Source organism: Ylistrum balloti, unplaced genomic scaffold, assembly GCF_031769215.1.
Source record: "Ylistrum balloti isolate Yb309-2 unplaced genomic scaffold, AGI_CSIRO_Ybal_v1 Utg370248, whole genome shotgun sequence".
NCBI lineage: Eukaryota > Metazoa > Mollusca > Bivalvia > Pectinida > Pectinidae > Ylistrum > Ylistrum balloti.
The window spans coordinates 764,958-787,227 of record NW_026782199.1 but is presented as its reverse complement, the minus strand read 5'-3'; the positions used below and the strand labels follow the sequence as shown (position 1 = coordinate 787,227).

The 22,270-nt window shown below is 34.9% G+C and overlaps 1 protein-coding gene across 1 annotated transcript in view; it reads right to left on the bottom strand.

Moving 5' to 3' along the window:
- Positions 1 to 12,578, bottom strand: part of LOC132552471 (zinc finger SWIM domain-containing protein 6-like) — a 45,221-nt gene extending 32,643 nt beyond the window's left edge. Inside the window, exon 1 of the mRNA XM_060216646.1 lies at positions 12,212 to 12,578. Coding sequence (XP_060072629.1) covers positions 12,212 to 12,578 — 367 coding nt within the window. The remainder of the gene's footprint in view (positions 1 to 12,211) is intronic.
- Positions 12,579 to 22,270: the final 9,692 nt, after the last annotated feature.

Sequence of the window (22,270 nt, the reverse complement as noted above, 5' to 3'; positions counted from 1 at the left end):
TTAACTACAGTCACGAGACTATAAAAGTACATCAGTTTCAACAGCAATTAAAACAGTCAGTATGAAAGACTAAAATTGATTGAAAGGAAATGTTTTGCATCTAAAAACATGGTTGAAACAGTATCGTGTTTTCACAGAACGTAAAATATCTGACATCTCTGATCGGGTCTAATGCTGGAGGCTAGTAATATTCTAAGTGATTTTTTTCAATATGAGTCAAGATGAAAAGGTAGTTGTAGTTCTAAGCAACCCTTACTTGGCAAGGTTCAGTGCCAAAACCTGTTATAATATTCTTGATGTCATAACTTGCTCTATAATTGAGTAGTAATGTGTCTTTAAGAGTAAAATATGTTTATATTTAGCATAACTCTAGTGAGCATATGTACATATGGTCTCAATATATCGTGTCTTCATTGAATATATGTTCAATCAAATCCTTGTGATCATGTGTGCATGGAATTTATTCATCTCATATCTTTTTTCACCTCTTGTACTTGTTTGGCCCTATGATGAGCGACTTGTCAGTAGGGACTTGCATTTGGTGAACCACACTTGCTCATCTCACATATTTTAGACCCTAATTCTGCAACGTTTTGCAATAACTGTGATTAGATAGTATCAAATAGTGCTTTGCACTACAGGTAACTTTAATTTTTACAATTATGTAGATTCATATTATTTTCACAGTCAAGAATGTTAGGACAAGAGAGAGCATCTGGTCTAGGAAGTTTCACAATAGACTGCAGGATGCAAGGATTGGGGAAACTGACATGTTTCAAATGTTGTAATACTGGTACCTTTTACATGCGACACTATAATAAACTAATTTGAATTGAATTGACAATAAATTAAAGTCATGTCCTTTTCACACACACAGAGAGACTGTTTCTGGGTCACTGCCAGGGGGTCTAGCCCCATTGTAATGTTTCCGGATAGAAACAAAGGGGAATCACACATTTCCTAAGGGTCACCACACATCCATTGTGCCCAGATTTTTTGTTTCAATAATGAAGAAACATTATATGGCATAACAACAAGATAGCTCAAAAGATATCTGGAATGGAATATACTATGCTCAGCCACTGTAATCTGGCTAGCTCCCTGAGTGAACAACATCAGGACTCCTTTGACAATGAATTATAGATAGGGCTCCTCTAGGCTTGGCCTAGTAAACATGACACATCAATTATACATCTAGTACAAACATTGACATTTCAACCCTCACAACGCCAACACTGTGTAACATTCAAATTTAATTCAATAATTTAATCAGATCCTTCTAGTTATTCACTTTTGTTTGACAACTGTATATATACTTAAAGGCTATGAACAAAGACCAAGTTTGACATACACAACCAGCAGACCCCATTGTGACAAAATCAATACCACTTTATTATCAGAGGAATTGTCATGTCGTCCCCAGATAGAATAAGATTAATACTGGACTTTGTTCTGAAATCCTCCGATCCCGTCCACACAGGAGGAAATCACATAATTATACACACTCTCGACAGTGAACTTTGACCCTATATTTACTCTATCAAAACTGACAGATCTCCATGCTGTATAGAAAAATAATCTGAGGAAGACATGATTACCTCCTAAAGCTTAGGTGTTTCTATGGTGAATTTCTTTGTTTGACATCCAAATTTAGTTCAATATTCCTAAATCAAATTGTCAGCTGTGTTATAGACAATGATATTTTCGGACAGAATACTTTATATAGATGTATCAACACCTTACAACAAGATACTGTATAAATCTCCTACGTTATTTTAAAAATTTGTTTGCTCCATTTCCATCAAATCAGTTATAATTAAATGACTTCTTTGCTTTCAAAATTGTATTGTTCTATAAATGTAACTTACTTCTTTTTTCCATTTATAGTTATAACTTGAAAAGAAAGTACAAGTACATTCCGCACATATTGCCTTACATTAAATATATGTTTGATCACTAAATAATGCACTTTACTGTGCTTAATATAAAGAGCATTTGTGTAAAACTCAATTCTTAAAAATGATTATTTAAATCTTGAAATTCCAAGGTCAGTTAATTTTTTTATATAGTAATTTCATATTTCTGTTTATACTTAAACATTTGTGCTTAAATAGGATTGCACTAATAGCAGATATTTTGATACACAAATTCATCATAACACCTACATTATTTGCCAAAAATGATAATATGCCAAAATTTGATTGTGCCAAATTAATTCTGCCTACAGTAAACAAATTTTTATCTGTAACTTTAAGAAAGAGATACATTACACTGCAGAATTAGTGTTTTTTCTTTATATACTTTTATGGCATATTTGCATGCAATTTGTTACTAAAGAAAAGCTGTAATTACATGTACATGTCATGAAAAAATTCTGACAAAAATAGAGCAGATCCCAAATGAGATGGGATGTGACAGATTGGAAACATAATTTCAGTACAGGTATGAGCACAAATATCGCTTTTGTATAGAGGAATGTTATCTATAGGGAGTTACAATAAATCTACCATTACAGAAATATATATATATAGTATGGGTACACGAAAAACATATCACAGCACATAAAAAAGGTATACCAGATACAATCTTAATTTTATCAGACCTGACCAGATCAGAGGAATTGTTTGTCCACTGCGGTCAGAGGTAATCCTGTACCATTATATAACAAGTATACATTTGTGTGTTTTAAACTGAAGAAACCTAAATACCAAACAAGGGACTGGCTTACTGAATTACTACCTCAAGCCACAGGTAAGGACAACCCTAGGTCACAGTTATTTATAGCTCAGCCTTACAGTGGGAAATACCTTGCTGACCCAGATACCTGTCTGTGGGTCACATTAAAACAGACAGGTGAGTTACCCTATGAAGTAAACAGCTACTGTAGCAGATCTACAGATACACGTCTCATCTGGTCTGTTGTTAATTGTAGATAAGATTCCCTGTATTCCAGGTAAGAAATTATTGCCTGTCGCTGAGAAAACTAAAATTTGAGGAAGTAATTATATATAAACATCAAGAAAGTAATTGTAAAATTTCTTTACCTGTCCCTAACAGATGGCAAATGGCTTAGGTTAGATCTAACTCTGTGCTGTATATATGTAAGATACTAATTTTATCAAACATATGCAGTTACTTGCCCACTGCAGACAGGTGAGGTTGCAGCTAACACTTTATTTCACCAGATATCTTATTTTTCTTTTGTTACCTGTCCATTGTTGACAGGTGAAGCCTAGCTCATTGTAGTAGACAACAAAATATCTGTTTTTTCCTTCATTTTAAACCCAACAAGTGAAGTCAAACTTTAATTTTCCAATAGTTACCTGCCTATTCTAGACAGGTGAATTATTAAGTGAGAAGTACATGCTGGAGATCATGGTGCTGTGATAATATAATTTTTTATCAAATATTATTTTACATTCAATAAGTTAGTTATACAAATTGCTAAAGGCTTACATAAAGATTTGATTTTTAGTGAGAAATCATAGATGGAAAAAGGATAACTAATTTTCCTCAATTTGAATAGTGAGAACTTTAGAAAAAAGGGTTGAAACTGGAAATACACATATTTATCAATATATATGCTATAAATGATGATTTGAAAATAATTAATAAATTGTGAGCCCAAGAACTGCTAAATAATCAATACCAATTTAGCCAAATATTAACTATGATTTTCAGAATTCTTTATTTCTCAGTAAAATTAATTCATTAAAAACAAATGAGCAAAATCCCTTGAATAGTTAATAAATTATCGAGAAATTAAATAGTATTAGATCATTGAGTACTGTATTTAACTTGTGAAAAGGAAAGAGGCCAATTCAATTAATCGCAATTCAGTTCAGACTATGAAAGCAAAAAAAACTTATGAAAACTCTTAATTACAAGATGGAGATGGTGACAACTTGAGTGGCCCAGCAAAACGTCATGAATACATTTTCTAAAACACATTTATTTGATATCATCACAAATATTGTTTTTCTTATGTCAGCAAGTTGGTGATTCACACTACTCATACAATGAATGAATTATGTTTAATAAAAAAAATCTTCTGTTGAATCATATTTAAAGCCACAAGGGATATTTAATAAATGACGTCAAATTCGTTAAGATTGATGACTATGGTAAGTAACTTCTTCACAGATAGGTGACAAGTGTAAAACAAGCATTTTGTATAGTAATTAACATTTAGTCATTGATCAGGAATCTAATATGTTTCAGTATGGTCATTGGTCAATTTAAAATGAATAAATCACTCAGTGTCCAGTTATTCTAAGTGTCCACTATCCACCTCCACATTTAAACTTTTTTGATGGGTTGTCCACTCCTTAAATGGCAGCAATTATGGCGTATCTTTGAATCAACAGAGCAGGATATTGTCTAACCTATTGAGAACTACTGCCCCCAAGTCCAGCATTGACTTAGCTAAGGCCACAGGTAGAAAATGAATCAAAAGAAAGTGACCACTGGACAGAGAAAACATTCACACTGAGGTGATCATCAGCGGATAAGGCTTTATATGGTATTGGCTATTCATGCAATGTCTGACCAGTGTCCACTGTTCTGGCCACATTATGAACGCCAGGATAAATTGTTTTATCAATAGAAAGAGACAACAGGCCTTCAAGCATACTTAACACACAATGTCCGCACCTGGCATCGACAGTTTGGTTGAAATACCCTTAGACCTGAACAGAAAAACTAAATCATACGCAAATCACCTTTTCTAAACTGCCAATTGTAACAGGTTCTTTTATAAGATAAAACCCAGGTCATTTGGCCATTCAATGCATTGCTATACCTGTCGGCTGATTCAGGCCAGGAGAATGTGACCAACCATAAAGTAACACTTCACTAAAGGCAAACTTTCAATGAGCACACACACACACACACACCTTTAACAAACCTACACCTTGGCACTGCCAGCCATTGCCGACTTGATGGGATATTCAGTACAGATTATCTTACTTGATAGGGTGCAGCAATTTCCCCTAGAAATGGCTTGTAAATAATATCCTACTTGGTTACAAGGTATTACGTGTACTGTTTTTAAGTAGATCCAGGCAGAAAGTTTATCGACCATGTTAAAAAAAGTTTTAAAGTCACTGGCCAATTTCATCTCATATTGTGTACAGTTGAAAAACAAGTGGGTAGGCCATAGAGAGTTCACAAACTGCTAGAAACATTCAATTTAAGCACAGGCAACTGAAGATTTTCTTGGCTTACATTATTTATTTAAACACTAACAAAATAATCACAGAAAAAATGGCTGGTGTGATTTAAAAGATTTCATCAATCCTATTTGAGTAACAAACTTTGAAAGACCACCAATAACATCCAATCCCCTTCAACTTTAACAATTAAACTGTTCAAACATCTGTGTAAAATATTCAAAATGAATCACCAGTTACTGATTACTATGTACCTAGTTGACAGGCCCTTCTCAACAATGCACTTGTAATTAGGTGTTGTCATAAACACTAGTGTAATTACTTTGGCCTTCCTGTAATTATCTTGTAATTAGAATTCTATTACGTCTATGTGTCATTCACATGTATATATATATATAAATCAGAAAAATATTCATGCAATAATTTGGGTTGGATTTTTTTAGACATGTCTAGAACATCTTTTCCAAAATTTAGGGAAGTGTCATTACAAAGAGATGTAGTGGGTTCCCAAAATTGGAGTGAGTCCCACAAGAAAATCACGAGTCTAGGACTCCAATAATCTCTTATTCGTTTATATTATTATAAAAGCATAACTGTCTGTCCTAAATATATGATTAAATGCCATCACCATATTTATAGTATAGCTGATATTCATTAAGTGGTAATATATATACTCTTTCATTCTTACAGGTAAAAAGAAAACAAAAAATTATCAAAATAATCAAGGGAAATAACTCTACAATTGTACTCTGTAATTTAAAATCAGAAAGGAAAATAACTTTGCATAAAATGTTTGACAAATATTAAAAGGTAAAAATACTTCTAAAACACAAATAAAATAATGTAAAACAAAAACATCAAATTAATATCATTTAATCTTCAAGCTTATTGCTATATAGTCAGCTCTATATTATAATATGGAGATTTTGATCCCAAACAATTACACCTCTGCTTTACATCCCTGTTCAATATTGAAACAATGATTAATGCTTATATGAAATATCAAAATAAGGATTTTTCTGTATCAATACTGTAGTATATTCAGCATCAATGGGCAAACTACCTGTAGCATCCCTCCAGAGTTAATAAGCACATGTTGCATAAAGCGAATGTTAGCATGATTTCTATGCCTGCAGCTAGACAACTAAGTATAATGTGACTCCAAAGTATTAATCTTCAGGAAAATGATCAGAAATCTATATAAGCTGTCATTTGTGTGGTATAATGCCTTAAGCCTGGACGTGGCAATGTGCCTGTGGCCTCTATATACTTAGCATACAAGGTATACAGTAACACTGGCTTCGAGGTAGTAATAAACCAGGCTATAGCCTCCTGGAATGAGGAACTAGATGACGTGCACCAACAGACATAAAAGTCAATGAGTTTGCTGCCCCAGCTCTAAGCCAACATTTAGTCCTATTGGAGGCACTTGTGTTTCAACACTAACTCTAGTGATTTTACATCTTCTTTATTATACATCTGCATATATAGCTCTGGGCGAGGCCTAAGGGGATCATGGCTTCTCTCCATATTAATAGCAGGGACATGATAAAATGCCTTTGTTCATATATGGTGTGTATGGTATCCAGCATACACAAAACTACTTTGCTATAGCTACCATGCTTAATGTTCCTAAGAGGATATATAGAAAATGGAAATAAGTAATTTAGTGCAATTCACATTATAGTTGGAACTGCCAGCGTAAAATGTGAAAGCCAATAAATTTCAATAAATATTTCCTCGTCCTCAGTTTCTCTGATCAAGTCACTTTACTTTGTCCATGACACTCATTTCCTGAAGGTCTAGATTTCCAGGTTGACTATAAAATGCAGGCAAATGGACATCCATCAGTGTCAATTCAGACTAGCTATTGGTAAATACCCTAATAGGGATATGTAGCCTTTATTTATGCCTTAGACCAAACTGGAGCAAAAACATCAGTCATATTGTCACATATAATGTCATTAAACCAGTCATTGTTATTTCAATTTCTTCTTCAAAAATGTGTGGAACAGAAAGTGAATCTAGTTTAAAAACAAATATATAGAAATATTAATTCTGGTAAAATTAAACAAGTTGCAAGAACTGCAATTACTTCAAATGATGAAGACAAAATATATATTGTAATATCGTTGTATTCTATTTCATTTTTTCAAATGTATCTTATTGACAGAAGATGAAAAACATGAAAATTACTGAACTGTAATTAGATATAGCAAAATGCCTCAAATTTGCCTAATTTACATGTAATAACAGACAAGATCACATGTGTACTTGTCATTACAATATCTACAATCTTTAGTAATTCCCTTAGCTCGTTATGTATAAATTTAAAATGTAAAGAAGTTATTTAGATACTGGACTGGCTATAAAAGAATGGATAGATTTAGTATCGACATCCAAATTTAACCAAATCAATTGAGTTAAGTCCTTTATCATTACTTATGTTGATTAACACCAATGGTGAATGATAATGGATTTCTGTTTTAAGGCAGTGGTTGAAGGCATGAGAGAGGTGTATGTATTTATGTTCTATATTTAGAATGGTATAAGACTTAAATATAAATCAATCATATATTTGAAAAAGACATCCATTATTACTAAGTATACAAATTATCTGAGTTATCAAGTGATTTTCTCTTGTAGATCCAGTTTGTTATCACATGGGAATCAAAAATCAAAGCTTTGAGTCATATTTTAAATAGGCATATGGTAAAAGCCCTGACGAACTATAAATTAGAAATAATGTACAACATGTGGTATTTGATCTATCTAGTACTACAGTAAACAGAATGTTTATATTCTGTCAAGTGGTATAACCATATATATATCGCATCATTGCACTACCCTTCTCCCTCCACAATCCCTGCCCTCAAACTTAGTCAGGGAATCTTGTTTTTTAATCACAATGGTAATTGGTGATGTCCCTCAGCTTACAAGATGCTACTGGTAGCATTTACCATGGGGAATTAAACTTGCAAGTCACATGTCACTTCCTTCCCAACTTACAAGATACCACCTCCATCACCATCATAATAACACAGGATATCCTGGATATTACCTCCAACTGCTTATCACCAGCAGATCACCACCAGCAGGTTCCACACCGACCTTGATCACCAGCCCACAGGTAACTAACCATCCCCGGCCCAACCTTGTCCCTCAAAGGGTTTTGACCATAATTTTGGCTTTTGTTAAATTCTATTATATCATGATCTAAAAAGCACCACCACAGCTATGGTGCTGCTCAAATATGTCATGATACCTATTTATAGGCAGTTAAAAGTTATTATTACTAGAAGAAAAGAGAAAATCAATGAGGTTACCAGCCACAGATGACGTCAAAATGTTACTTCAGCTGACCAGTGTAGTGACAGTGAAATATTCTAATTCAAACTGAATCATATGTATCATTCTATACAAACTTGAGCAAATCAAATTGTTTAAATAAAAGGAAATTAGTGGACAATCCACATCAAAGGATCACAAGTCAGCGATATGCCCATGCATCTCTTCATCTGGATATATGAATGTTAGAAGTATAATTACACAAGTATTAAAGATTCTTTTATGATTTCGGTTTGTCAGTTTAAAACTGTTCTGTAACAGAGGTATTTACACATGATGACACCTACACTCAGCTCCATACATGAGGACGAGTGTCAACAGTAGTAACATAGGAGAATCATGCAGCAATCCACGACTAATTGATATATATATCCTAGTACATTTCAGCAGTAAAAACATATAACAAAATGTCCTGAAGGTAGGAAGGTAAATGTTACCATGGGATTTAGTCCTGATTTTCATATTTACATGTACAAAATTTTTTTTAGATTACAACAAAGAACCAATCTTCCTAGCAGAATTAACTACCTGATTTATATATATTTGTGGTAGATGCATGAAGTGTGTTTGTGAATACACTCCTGGGGCAAGCAGTTCATATCTAAACAGCGGATCTAAAAAAAATGTTCTGATTTGTTATTTTAGTGATTATAACAGGTTCACAAAAAAAAGATATAAACAACACTTTGATGTCATATGACCTCATTCTGTCCTAATAGTATGCATATTTACCAATGCGCTAAAGGGGAAGGGACAAGTTTTGGGTGTCATCTGTACATGTACTTTTGGTGATTGTTTGTGTGCTGAGAGAGATGAGGTACCAGGGTCTGCATACATTATTGCATCATTTTAGTAAGAAATATGGATTTAAGAAAAATTGTGACCCCAACTTTCAATGACAGGACCACCTTCAACCTGTAGTCTTACATTCATATACATCAACTGACATAAACTTCAACTACACTCTCCTTGTTCAGGAACTGGAAGATATATGATACTATTTTGATGTGCAATGTAATGATGTGCACTTATAATTGTATTCAATTACTAATTTGATGAAAGGTTCAAGCAAAAATTGGTGACTTATATTACCATTAGTAAGGCCAGTCAAGGCTTTTTTTATATTTCAAAATGGAATTACTTACACATTAAAACATATTATCAAGAGAAGCCAGAGATTAAGGTCCAGCTGGTTGCCAGATACCCGGTAAATTCAGATACTATACATCCTGCAATTTTTATAGGATTGTTTTAAGTGAATCTAGAACACCAATTCCGAAATTTTAATGAGTCTCATTACTGCAAGATATAGTGGCTTCTAAAAAATTTTCAGAGTCCCAAAGGAAAAGCATGAGTCTGTGGACTCATTTCCTGAGTCCAAAAATTACTGACATCTTTTGTAATATATGAAGCCATTTAAAGTCTGAGTATAACACTGGGAGTGTACCAGATCTTCTCACAGATATTTTAACCGAGTTCACATACATTTGTATAATCTAACTACAAAATGTATTTCAATACTTGTCATTAACACAATCCTATACAAAAATCAGAAACAGACTGAATGCTGCTTAAGGCATGTTTACCATGCTAGAGTGTGGTTCAGAAATGTGAGCTAAGCTGTTTAGAGGAAGGGTGTAAGATGATCACCACCATCACAGTGAGATACTTTAGAGAGATCTTGATCAGAATTACATATAATTAGAGCACAATGACCTCGTACATAATGTAACTAATGTGACACTATTTATACAAAACTACTTATCAGTACATGTACTGATAACAGTGGGTGGAATCGAATGGACGGTAGGGTTGTACAATGTTATCAGGCAATGATAAGTTTGGTAATTAAAACAGATGCTGGTATTACAAGGGAGTTGTCTACAGTTCATGTACACATGACTATTGTGTAAGTTATCTAGTTCATGTATATATAGATCCCACTGAACATAAATGTTAAATGTTTAGACATAATGTGAATTTGTGATATTAACCTTTCTTGAAATTACCCCTTTCCATTTATTGCGTCACCAGATGCCTGGTATTGATTAGTTTGATAGTTTTAATTTGTTCTGAAATATATGTAAAATTTTCAATATTATTATGATAAAAAACAGTGAGAAACTTATGTTAAAGACACAATTTGTTCATTTTTAGGAAACATTTCACCAAAATTGACTGTCAGTACACAACACTATTCAAATCATTGATTGATTGACCTGAGAGAAGAAGGAGGGTGCAGGAGGGGGGGGGGATTATCTGTACCCTCACCTTGACTTATAAATAGAATGAATAGGCATGGACACACAGTCTTTACCACAGGATATATCATGGATTGACCATGACTATATCTTTGAAAAATGTTAAATATATCAACATTAGTAAAAACTTTTCTTCACTATTACCATATTTTACAGAAGCAATTTTAAATTTCTCAAGTTGTCTGAAAAAGTTTGATTTCTGGAAATCAAAGTATGAATAGAAAAACATCCAGATGTATTAAAAGCACTCATTTCTATATTCTTCAGTTTTTTCCAATCAAATGTGTGTCTTCAAAGCAGACATCATTATATATATAATAATATCTGGGAATACAGTTTCAATATTTTTTATGAATTTATTTAGGTAAATTTTTTAGGTATGTATATTTTCATGTTGATAAATGATTGGTTTGATACACTGTATCTAATGACCAGGCCATTATCTGAAAGGCAGTAAGGGTTTTTATCAAGCCAAGTGGGTATAAAAATGCACAAGTATCCATGGTATGCCCTGCTGACATCCATTCACATTGAACAATCCATTTTCCGTGTCCTGCTTGTCTGTACTGGAAATTTTATCTCCTGTTTTCCATTTTATGTACATTGATTTTTACTAAGTCGGGCCAGTAAACTAGCGGAATAAATTGACATACAGGACCTTAAGGCAATATTTAGTTTCATGTCGACAACACTGTAAAGGAGAATTTTCCCAGATAGGCAGCTTACAATGACTACTGTACATTGTGTATTCAAATGAGCCCCAGTTGGTGTAGATTAAAATTGAGCTGGGCTGTGCCTGTATGTACAAACAGGCTTTACCCTACTAAATATTTCTTGATAAGGCTGGCAATTCATCTATGTCAGCAATGGCTTCTTATAGAAACCAACCACTCCATAACTTATTTAGTAGTAATAGGGGGTTAAAAATTAGAATGCCTTTCTCTGCGTGTTCAGTACTTGGTTTCTGGGATAATGAATTAGGCCGAGGGAAAAGGGGTCTTTTATACTTTGTCGGTGAATGAAAAACTGTCAAACAATTTACAAAACACATGGGTCAAGTATTCTAATTTGGTTCATATAGGAACGTTGGAAATGATCTTTAAGTAGGCCTATACAGAATTATTCTCATAAAAAGTTAAAATAAACAAACCAAAATCAATGACATTTTCCGAATATCTAGCGGGGGCTTGTTTATGGGTGTCTCTATGAAAATCAAGCTTAGTACCGTACAGGACGATAAACAATTAAATAGTCAATACACTGTAGCCTGCTTCACACATGAAATAAAGACAAATGACAGAAAGGAAATCAAATATTCATTGAACAATGTATCGACCTGTTTCGCTCAGCTGTCATTCCTGAAGCATGGTCTACGTCAAACAGTACTGGTCGACCCTCTGTTTTTAACACAAAACTTTCGCCGATACTCACCAATTTGTAAAACACTATCGACAGCACCATTTTCTAGAAGTCTTACTCCTTGATGGAAAGGTAGTTTTTGATTCTCTGCGCCATCCTTCCCACAATTTGCGAAGGAGGAGTACATACAAATATCCTTTTCGTTACGAGGGAAGGACCAGAACACGATTCGTCCCTGAACGGGTTCAGGGATACGATCGAAACGTTGTTCTACGGTCTGAAATGGGATGTTTTCCGCCACAATTTTAGCACAAATATCCAGTAGAGATTCCACTTTATCACCGTGTCCACTTTTACCATCCTTAAATCCCGAATTCCCGGCATTTTGGGATATCCAACTTGGAGCAAAATTCGTACACAGCCTTTTCGGAGCTGCCATGAGGAAACATCTGATGGATTGCACAAACCGGATTGCGCATGTGCAGTAATTCTTGTGGGAGGTCTACGCTTGCGTATCGTTTACAAACGTTTGTGTATGCTAGGTTGGGGCCGATAACATTACCTATGGGAAAATCCCTTCGAATGAATGAAAGGTCAACAAGCCCTACGATAAGCATATGTGAGATAAAACACTTCAATGGATTTCCGTGATTAAGCGATTTGGTTTGTGTCAACATAAAACTTGGAATCATTTCCGTTTTCACTGAAAAGAACAGAACCGACAAAATATATCAGAAAAGACAACAGAAACTTCCGTTGTGGATAAATGTAAACAAAATAGACTATGACATGGTTCATGCCTATCCATGACAAACAATCGATGAGCCCCGCCCACAAAAACATAAAATACTATCGAGAACACATTACTACGTTATCACGTCACAAGAACAGCAAGAGAGCAGAGTCAACTAAGTACATGGGAGTGTGACCAAGTGGAACGATTCGCGTTCTGCTGTACACGTGTGTAGAGAATAGAAATTCTAATAAGTACACTGTTCTCGTCATCTAAATTCATAAAATGAACGCCATGTCTGTATCAGATTTCTTACATTTTCATAATAGATGTGTGTAACTTGAGATACAAACTTAGAGCCAGTATAATTGCCATAAAATACTTACTATGATTTGAATTTAATTCAGACCTACATCTGTTCTTCAAACATTCCTCAGAAAATGCATACGTCCAGTTCTCATAATTATCATTGACATTTTTTAACGTAAATAGCATCTGTAATATATATATTCATTTATTTAATTTACATTAAACCATTTTTTAATGTAAATGAGAGGTATGGGGCAACTGCGGTGCAACTAAACCCTAGCACTAAATATAAAATCCATTTAGAAGCTGCTAGAATAAGCATTGACTGGATTATCAGTATACATCGTGATAAAAAAAACTAACAAACAAACAAATTTAAATAATAATAATAATAAAAACACACAAAAAATGCGGCGATCATTTTTATATCAGGAAACTGACTGGTTACCCTCCCAAAAATAGAAGATGTACTGAGAACTTCTTTCTATTTTACTCAATCGTTAACAATATCGTTATCAAATGAAGTACAATAATACAATAGTAGTTATTTCTAACTCCAAAGCTACATTAAATTGCAGCATCTTTTCAAGAGAGAATATCCAAATAATTTGTAAACATATTTCGATTTTTAAAAGCTTGCAGATTTATGGTAATGAAAAATCTAGATTTCGGAAATCTGGGATTACCTCTGTCCACTTTTGTTTGAACTTGCCATTTAAAGTTAGCTTAATCATTGAAGTGAGCCATTTAAGATTTATTCATTAATATCACATATCTATATCTATATTAATATTTCGTCATATTGACGGACATCTTCGTTTGTTCTTTAAATCAATACATGTTCGTTAATCGCTTTACGATCAGGATAAAATTTCTTTTAAACACAACATCAAATTAGGACAAATAATAAACAGATACATCGTTTGAAGTCGTAAAAACAGGTCTACTGAGTTAAGGTTACTCTAAACCCGGCGTAAATAACAATTATCAAACCAACAGTTATAGTAAGATGACAACACATCATACTTTTCATCTTTTTTTTATGTATTGTTAGAGCCAAGTTTATTTCATCATATAAATATTTTCCCTTTAAAAAGACATTCTTTGTGACCAAAATCGTATTGTGCTATTCCCATATTTATTTACGACGTATTATGCGCGTGACTTTTGTTATCCTATTATACTTTGCTACAAAACCGATTACTATATACAAGTTGATCTTATAAGATATATTTCAATCACACTTAGAGTAAATAAACTATTATAAGAATACCAGTGTAGCCGAGCCTCATTAACGAGTCAATTTGTCGACAGACTCATTTGGAATTATTTCTTTATCTTTAATTTCTTAACACACTTTTAAAGGTGTTTAAGCAATTTTTATTAACTTATTGCTTATTGTTGGCTTGGATTGTTCACATTGAGCAAGAATATAGGGGAATCTATAAGTATTTCTGCTAGAGGACGGATCACTATCTGCTGCTTCATCCGAACGTAATTTATTTATTTATTTATTTATTTGTTTATTTATTTATTCATTTATTTATTTATTTATCACGGACTTTCGGACTTTTAATACAGTCTGTATACACGTATAAGGATCACATCGAAAGGACATTTTTTACACAATGTTAAAAGTGCAAAAACTAAACAGACCAGTGCTTTTACCGTATTCACATGGACTATAAATTATTCTCAGATCACTGTGATACAGACCAGGATAATTTCATATTCACCAAGACTGTAACTCTGGTCCCTGTGATGTAAACTAGGATATTCCAAATAATTACACGGACTATAAATTATTCTCAGGTACCTGTGATACAGAATAGGATAGGTCCATATTCACCTAGACTGAAACTAATTTTATGTCTCTGTGATACAGAGTAGGATAGGACCATGTTCACAAGGCTGTAAGTAATTCTCAGGTCACTTTCATACAGACTAGAACAGGTCCATATTCCCCACGACAGTGATTAATTCTCAAGTCCCTGTGATACAGACCAGGGTTGGTCCTTATTCATCACAGCTGTAATTTCTCTAGGATCCCTGTGTATGAATTAGCATATCCGTACACCTCTTTAATCATGTGTTTCATAAAGGTGTGAATTAAACATTACATTAAATAAAGAAGATGATTGTGAAATAATTATGTCCACATTGGCTGTAAGACTAGCCTACGTATATCGATGTATTTTACAATGATCGCCCCGTGTACAATAAAGACAAGGATGGATCGATCTCGTGTACAAACCGTCAGAAGTCGATATGTACAGCATTCGCAAACGCCAGTAAGAGCACGTGTATGACTCTGTCGGGAAATGAACGTGCATTTTAAAATAACATCACATTTAATCACCCTTGCACGGCAAGATGTTGGGTTTGGATGGCTTGTCTCCTGCAGAGAAGTATTAACCAGTTCCAGAGGGTCTCCTTAGGACGTGGAACTTTAACCCACATAAAGGGGGACACACCCGGGAACCCAATACGTGGCGCCATCTGATGGCTATATACAAACATGCGTGATAATACGTCTACGAGCCTACTTAATTATGTACATGAAAGGTAATGTACCCTAAAGGAAAACAGCCTCGGAACAAACATCGATATCAAATCCATACTATCAGAAGAAAATGGAGACATTGCTTTCAATCGCTGTTATTTCGGGCTATCAAATTGAGATGCTGACTTTAAAAGACCTCAGCAAATAATAGCAGCAGTATTAAATATCTCATTTACATTGTATAAATTAACATTTACACGGACAACGGAGAAAACATGGTTTATGAAAGAGGAGGCTGGAATTCAATATCCACGCTATTTGAACCACGTGTCACTAGATAACGTCCAGATATCGGTACGTATGTAACACAGGGTGCCACATGGCGGTGCTTGTATGGGCTTATAGCCTTCAATACATACGTTTAGAACAGTGATATGTCTATGCATCACATTCTCAAAAGGTCTAGAAGGCCTGTGACTGCCACGATTTTAAATTTGTCAATGATAAGCCGGGATTCATTTGGTGTCAGAACTTTAGTAAACATGCTTTTAAAAGCCGAGAATATTTGAGAGAATAAACGACCATCTGAAAATTTAATAAGAATGGCAGACAAATTCTAGTGTTGATTCGTTGTGTCTGGTTTACAAGGGTCCGTTCGTGTTGTTGGCTACTTCAGGGCAATTCTAGTCTATCGATTCGAGCGACATTTCAAAAGGTATATCGCTCTAACCTCACCTCCGTGCCAATAACGAATCTGAAATAGTTAAAGTATCGTAACCTGCCATCCCGAGTTTAGAGACATGGTTACCGTGCCGTCTCCAGACCGTTCGTCTCGCCTTGTAGCTGCTGCCTCGACTAATGTATTGAATTTAAGTCACAATGCCGCAATTAATACGAACTGGGTCCTCACTTTCCGCCCAAAATGAATAAAAGCTCTGTAATAATTCACTCAAAATCATATTTTGTGATAGAGCAAAAATTATTTTTGTAGCAGTTCCCAGCTATGTTCGTTGATCAATAAGCACGCGCGCCGCTCACGCGTCTCCAGGGAAACAACAACGACGATTAATTAACAAATCTACAGATCGGTATCCGTTCTCTATCCTTGCGGATGGTTTCTGTTAGAAAAAAACGACGAACATTTTTCGAAGCAGTGTCCGGAGGGAGGTAATTATCCCCCCTGCCCAGAAATGCACGTCCCCAACAACCATGGCGCGTGTGAGCTTGCGACAAAGGTAGGCGCTCTCCAAATGACAACACACACGCTCTTTGTGGGTCCCTGTGGTGCATTGCTCTACATGACAACACGTATGAAACGAGTGCAGTTTTTCCCCATGAAGGCAGAGACTGTAAACTAAACTCAACACAGAATGGTAAAAGGGATATTCCGACCAATTTTCAAAATTTCTGACTGTTCTCTACCTTTCAAAAACTTATTCTAATTATTTTAAAAACTAATGTTAGCATCAATATATACCTGCCGTGGTTAGTTTGGACAGGCAAAATTGGTGGTAATACGCCTAGCCAAACCGTCTAAATATAGCGCATAGGGAATTTGTAAATGAAAGGTCACTGGATCATAGTGTGTGTACAGGGCACTAGAATTTCTGATAGGGTTACAATTTCATTAATTCATTAGGCTTATTTTCTGATGATTTCATATTTTACACAGATCTTTCATTCTGTTCGGCTGATAACAGCGCATACCTGTTACGACGCAATCAGGGCAGCTAGATGTAAAAGACTTTCCGCAAATTAAATCTGTGTTTGTATAAATGGTAAATTAAGGCGTACAGTTTCCACAAGAACATAAGTAGATGATTTTGTGGTTTTCTTCAACAGTAGCCCATGAAATTCTAACTTGTGCGGAATACTCTTCAAGACAACTTTAACAAAATGACGGTTGCATGGAATGTAATCAATAAAATATTGGAAACGATTGATCTCTTACTTATAGATAACTGATTTGAAATATTTCGTGAAGCTCTGAACTTGTAACAGTCTAATTTTCGAGATGGGTAGGATACCCTGTTAGCCTCTGACACGACTTAGGTGGTCTGTACAAGTGACCACAACCTAAGCGACATTGGTTATTAAATAATCTATTATTAAATAATCAATTAAAATTTCAAAGAATAAAGATCAAACAGCGCTAGCAGCCTTCTTTCTACCTTTAGGTATCAGTACCGTGTCGTAGTCTACAACACGTGCGTTACACGATATTCGGACGTAATAGTTACCTATAAGTAAGGACCACGGGCATATCACTGACATTTCTAGTTATTGTGAGCAAAGACACTTTAAAAAAACAACAAACAAAATAACTACAATACCGAATCATATACACATAGCAGCTAGCCTAGATGATAATTTGGCGGAATCATGGAATTAGAATGTTAGAATATGTATTGTTAAGTGATATTGGAGAACCTAACGGATATAGTTGAAGCCAACTCCACCAACCATCCTACCACAGTGGAATTGTGTATAATCTCCCATTCATTATTATGCTAACCATCATTTCTTGCCTCGGGTCCCGTAATGTGACGGGCTTATGTCGTGGATCTGTCAAGTTTTTTAAGCAAACAGACCCAAATCTTATTAACATATTAACATTCTATGTTAAACAGACATGCAGATTTTCATATAAAAGAATAATTGTTCCCGTGCAGATATAATAACAGACATACCCGTTTGTTGCAGGGCTTCTTCCCACTCGTCACAAACACAAACTACAAACAGGCACTTTCCTCATAAATCTTGGTTACAAGGTGCTGTATCGCTCGTGCATGCTTTTAAGGCATAATAAGTCTATGTCACTGTTGGCTTGAGAATAATATGTATGTTTATTATTGATAAACAGCTATCGCTTGGAAGGTTTCCTTAGAAGGCACAAATTATCACCTTTCTATAATAACATATTGGATTAATTTTTGGGGCTTTGTCTCAACTCCAGAAGTATGAGTGGAATATTCTAACATGAACATTGAGGGGTGTTTTGCATCCTAGGTTTCCACAATAATTTGTAGTTTTCTTGACATTTTTTTATATTATGGTTTAATACATACATTTATTGTCAAACGTATGATAAAACGTACACTGCAATTCATCACTATGCCTTGATGTAAAACACATAATCAAAGGGTAACACACCTTGATGTAAAACACATAATTAAATGGTAACGCACACCTTGATGTAAAACACATAAAGGGTAACGCATACATTGATGTAAAACACATAATTAAAGGGAAACGCATACCTTGATGTAAACACATAATTAAAGGGCAACACATACCTTGATGTAATGCACATAATGAAAGGGTAACGCACACCTTGATGTAAAACACATAAAGGGTAACGCATACATTGATGTAAAACACATAATTAAAGGGTAACGCATACATTGATGTAAAACACATAATTAAAGGGCAACGCATACCTTGATGTAAAACACATAAAGGGTAATGCATACATTGATATAAAACACATAATTAAAGGGCAACGCATACCTTGATGTAAACACATAATTAAAGGGCAACACATACCTTGATGTAATGCACATAATGAAAGGGTAACGCACACCTTGATGTAAAACACATAATTAAAGGGCAACGCACACCTTGATGTAAAACACATAAAGGGTAACGCATAAATTGATGTAAAACACATAATTAAAGGGCAACGCATACCTTGATGTAAAACACATAATTAAAGGGCAACGCACACCTTGATGTAATACACATAATTAAATGGCAACGCACACCTTGATGTAAAACACATATTAAAGGGGTGAGACACATCTTGATGTAAAACACATATTGAAGGGCGAGACACACCTTGATGTAAAACACATATTAAAGGGGTGAGACACACCTTGTTGTAAAACAATACTTAATGGGTGAGGCATACCTTGATGTAAAACACATATTAAAGGGGTGAGACACACCCTGATGAAAATTGATTAAGAGGTATTACACACCGTAATGTAACACCGTAATAAGAGGGTTAAGACACTCTGATGTAGCGGAATACTTTCCTTTTTTCGAATAATTAAGGAGTAAAACGAGCACGTTACTGTTGAGAAATTGATTAAAGGGAAACTCTCACCTTAATGTATAATAAATAATTAAGAGCTAACTCACACCTTAATGTAGAACGTAAAATCATGATGTAACGCATGCTTTATTACAAGGGGTAACGCACATCTTGATGTAGTCGGGTGCTTCTCTTTATTTGAAGAAGGAACATATCAATTAAGGGGTAAAACGCATATCATAATGTAAAATTAATTAATGGGGTAACGCACTCCTTAATTTAGAACTCAAAATTTATGAGCACTTTATAGTAAAAAAACAACATATGATTTAGGGGTAACGCTCACCAACATGTAAAATGCAAACGGATGCCCCTTAAAAATTTACATAGTGTTGTAAAAACACGCCTTTGAATGTAATGTATACAAGGAGTGCGCCCATCATTGTGAAAATATCCATATGGTGAAATATCAAGGAAGCAAACTTGTTGCACCCGGCTATACTCCCCAGTGTACCTAGATCCATGTTGATACTGGCAAGGGTCCTTAAAGTATGAGGCTAGGAATTATTACTTCATCACATCTTGTGGTAAGTTGATAATACAATTGTCTTCCGTCTTAATATAATCAGTTAGATGTTAGGTAACGAAACATAATCAATCACACACTACAGCCAGCTACATCTGTCACGTCAGGCCGTTTTTATATTGAAGTCGTACGAAAAACTATTAAAAAAACATAACATAAACAGGCTTATTTTTTCAAATAAAACGCCAACTCGATATACATTATCACACTATAAGAGATAAAACTATATGTTTTCACAATCGATTTCTGATAAACATTTGATTACATTGATAATGAAAACAGTGACTGCTCTACTAACTGAAACCGAAATATGAAACAATCGACTTACCAGTATCACGAGGTAATCATAGGTCACTAACAGCTGATCTAGGGGAATCACATTTCACTAACAGGTGATATAGGGGAATCATATTTCAATAACAGCTGATATAGGGGAATCACATTTCACTAACAGCTGATATAGGGGAATCACATTTCACTAACAGCTGATCTAGGGGAATCACATTTCACTAACAGCTGATCTAGGGGAATCACATTTCACTAACAGCTGATCTAGGGGAATCACATTTCACTAACAGCTGATATAGGGGAATCACATTTCACTAACAGCTGATCTAGGGGAATCATCCGTCACTAACAGCTGATCTTGGGGAATCATCCGTCACTAACAGCTGACCTAGTGGATCATACCTCACTAACAACTGAATACGGGAATCATACGTCATTATCATTAAATCATGAGACTCGTACGTAACTGGAACCATACATTAACTGCTGCTAATCTTTCGGAATCATACGTTACCATTGGAAGGATATATTACTGGTAAATAGTCTATGAATTTCATACGTTACTAGTAGCTTTTCTGGGAATCATACGTAAATGATAGCTGTTCTATGGGAATCATATGTTAATGATAGCTGTTCTATGAGAATCATACGTTAATGATAGCTGTTCTATGAGAATCATACGTTACTGATAACTGTTCTATGAGAATCATACGTTAATGATAGCTGTTCTGTGGGAATCATATGTTAATGATAGCTGTTCTATGAGAATCATACGTTAATGATAGCTGTTCTATGAGAATCATATGTTAATGATAGCTGTTCTATGAGAATCATACGTTACTGATAGCTGTTCTATGAGAATCATACGTTAATGATAGCTGTTCTGTGGGAATCATACGTTACTGATAGCTGTTCTATGGGAATCATACGTTACTGGTAGCTATTCTTTGCGAACCATACGTTACAAAGCGTTAATCTATGGTAACTATAGGTTACCAACCCTAGATGTATGGTAACAATATACTTCTGATAGTTATTTCGGTTTGAATAATATGTTGAAAACACCATTTTTTCTGTTATCCATGAATATTCACATTTATCGTATTGAAGACTATTTGAACTTTATTTCGATGTTGGCATCTAACTTCCCCACCCCCACTCCAAGTTTTTTTTTCATGAAAACCAGGGTATCATGGTTTTAAAGCATTCACCATATACTCAATAATTGTAACCCTGATATTGAACTAGTGCCACGTGATACCTTGATACAGTGCGCCACAATCTTGGAACTAGTGCGACGGGAAACTGGACTTTATTATGCCACGGTATTGGTGCGACGTCATGTTGGTCTACAGAGTGCCCCGGTTTTTCTAACGTGCCCCGTATTGAACTATTGTTACGCAATGCTTGACTGCAGTGTGTCATGGCTTTCTACTAGAAAGAAAAGATGTAATATCACATTAAGCCAGTACCAATACGTCAGGGATCTCTTAAAGGGAACAAGATTGCTTTTAAAGAGTCTTCTATAAAATACTGTTGTCGTGCTCTGTGCTCACTTTCAAACAGCGTTGCGTGTCAAGATTCGTGCGAATTAAGATTGAACAAATAGTTTTAAGAACCCCTGACATCCATTATCACGATCCAGCCCCTGCATGAGGATTTTGTCTCCCGATCAG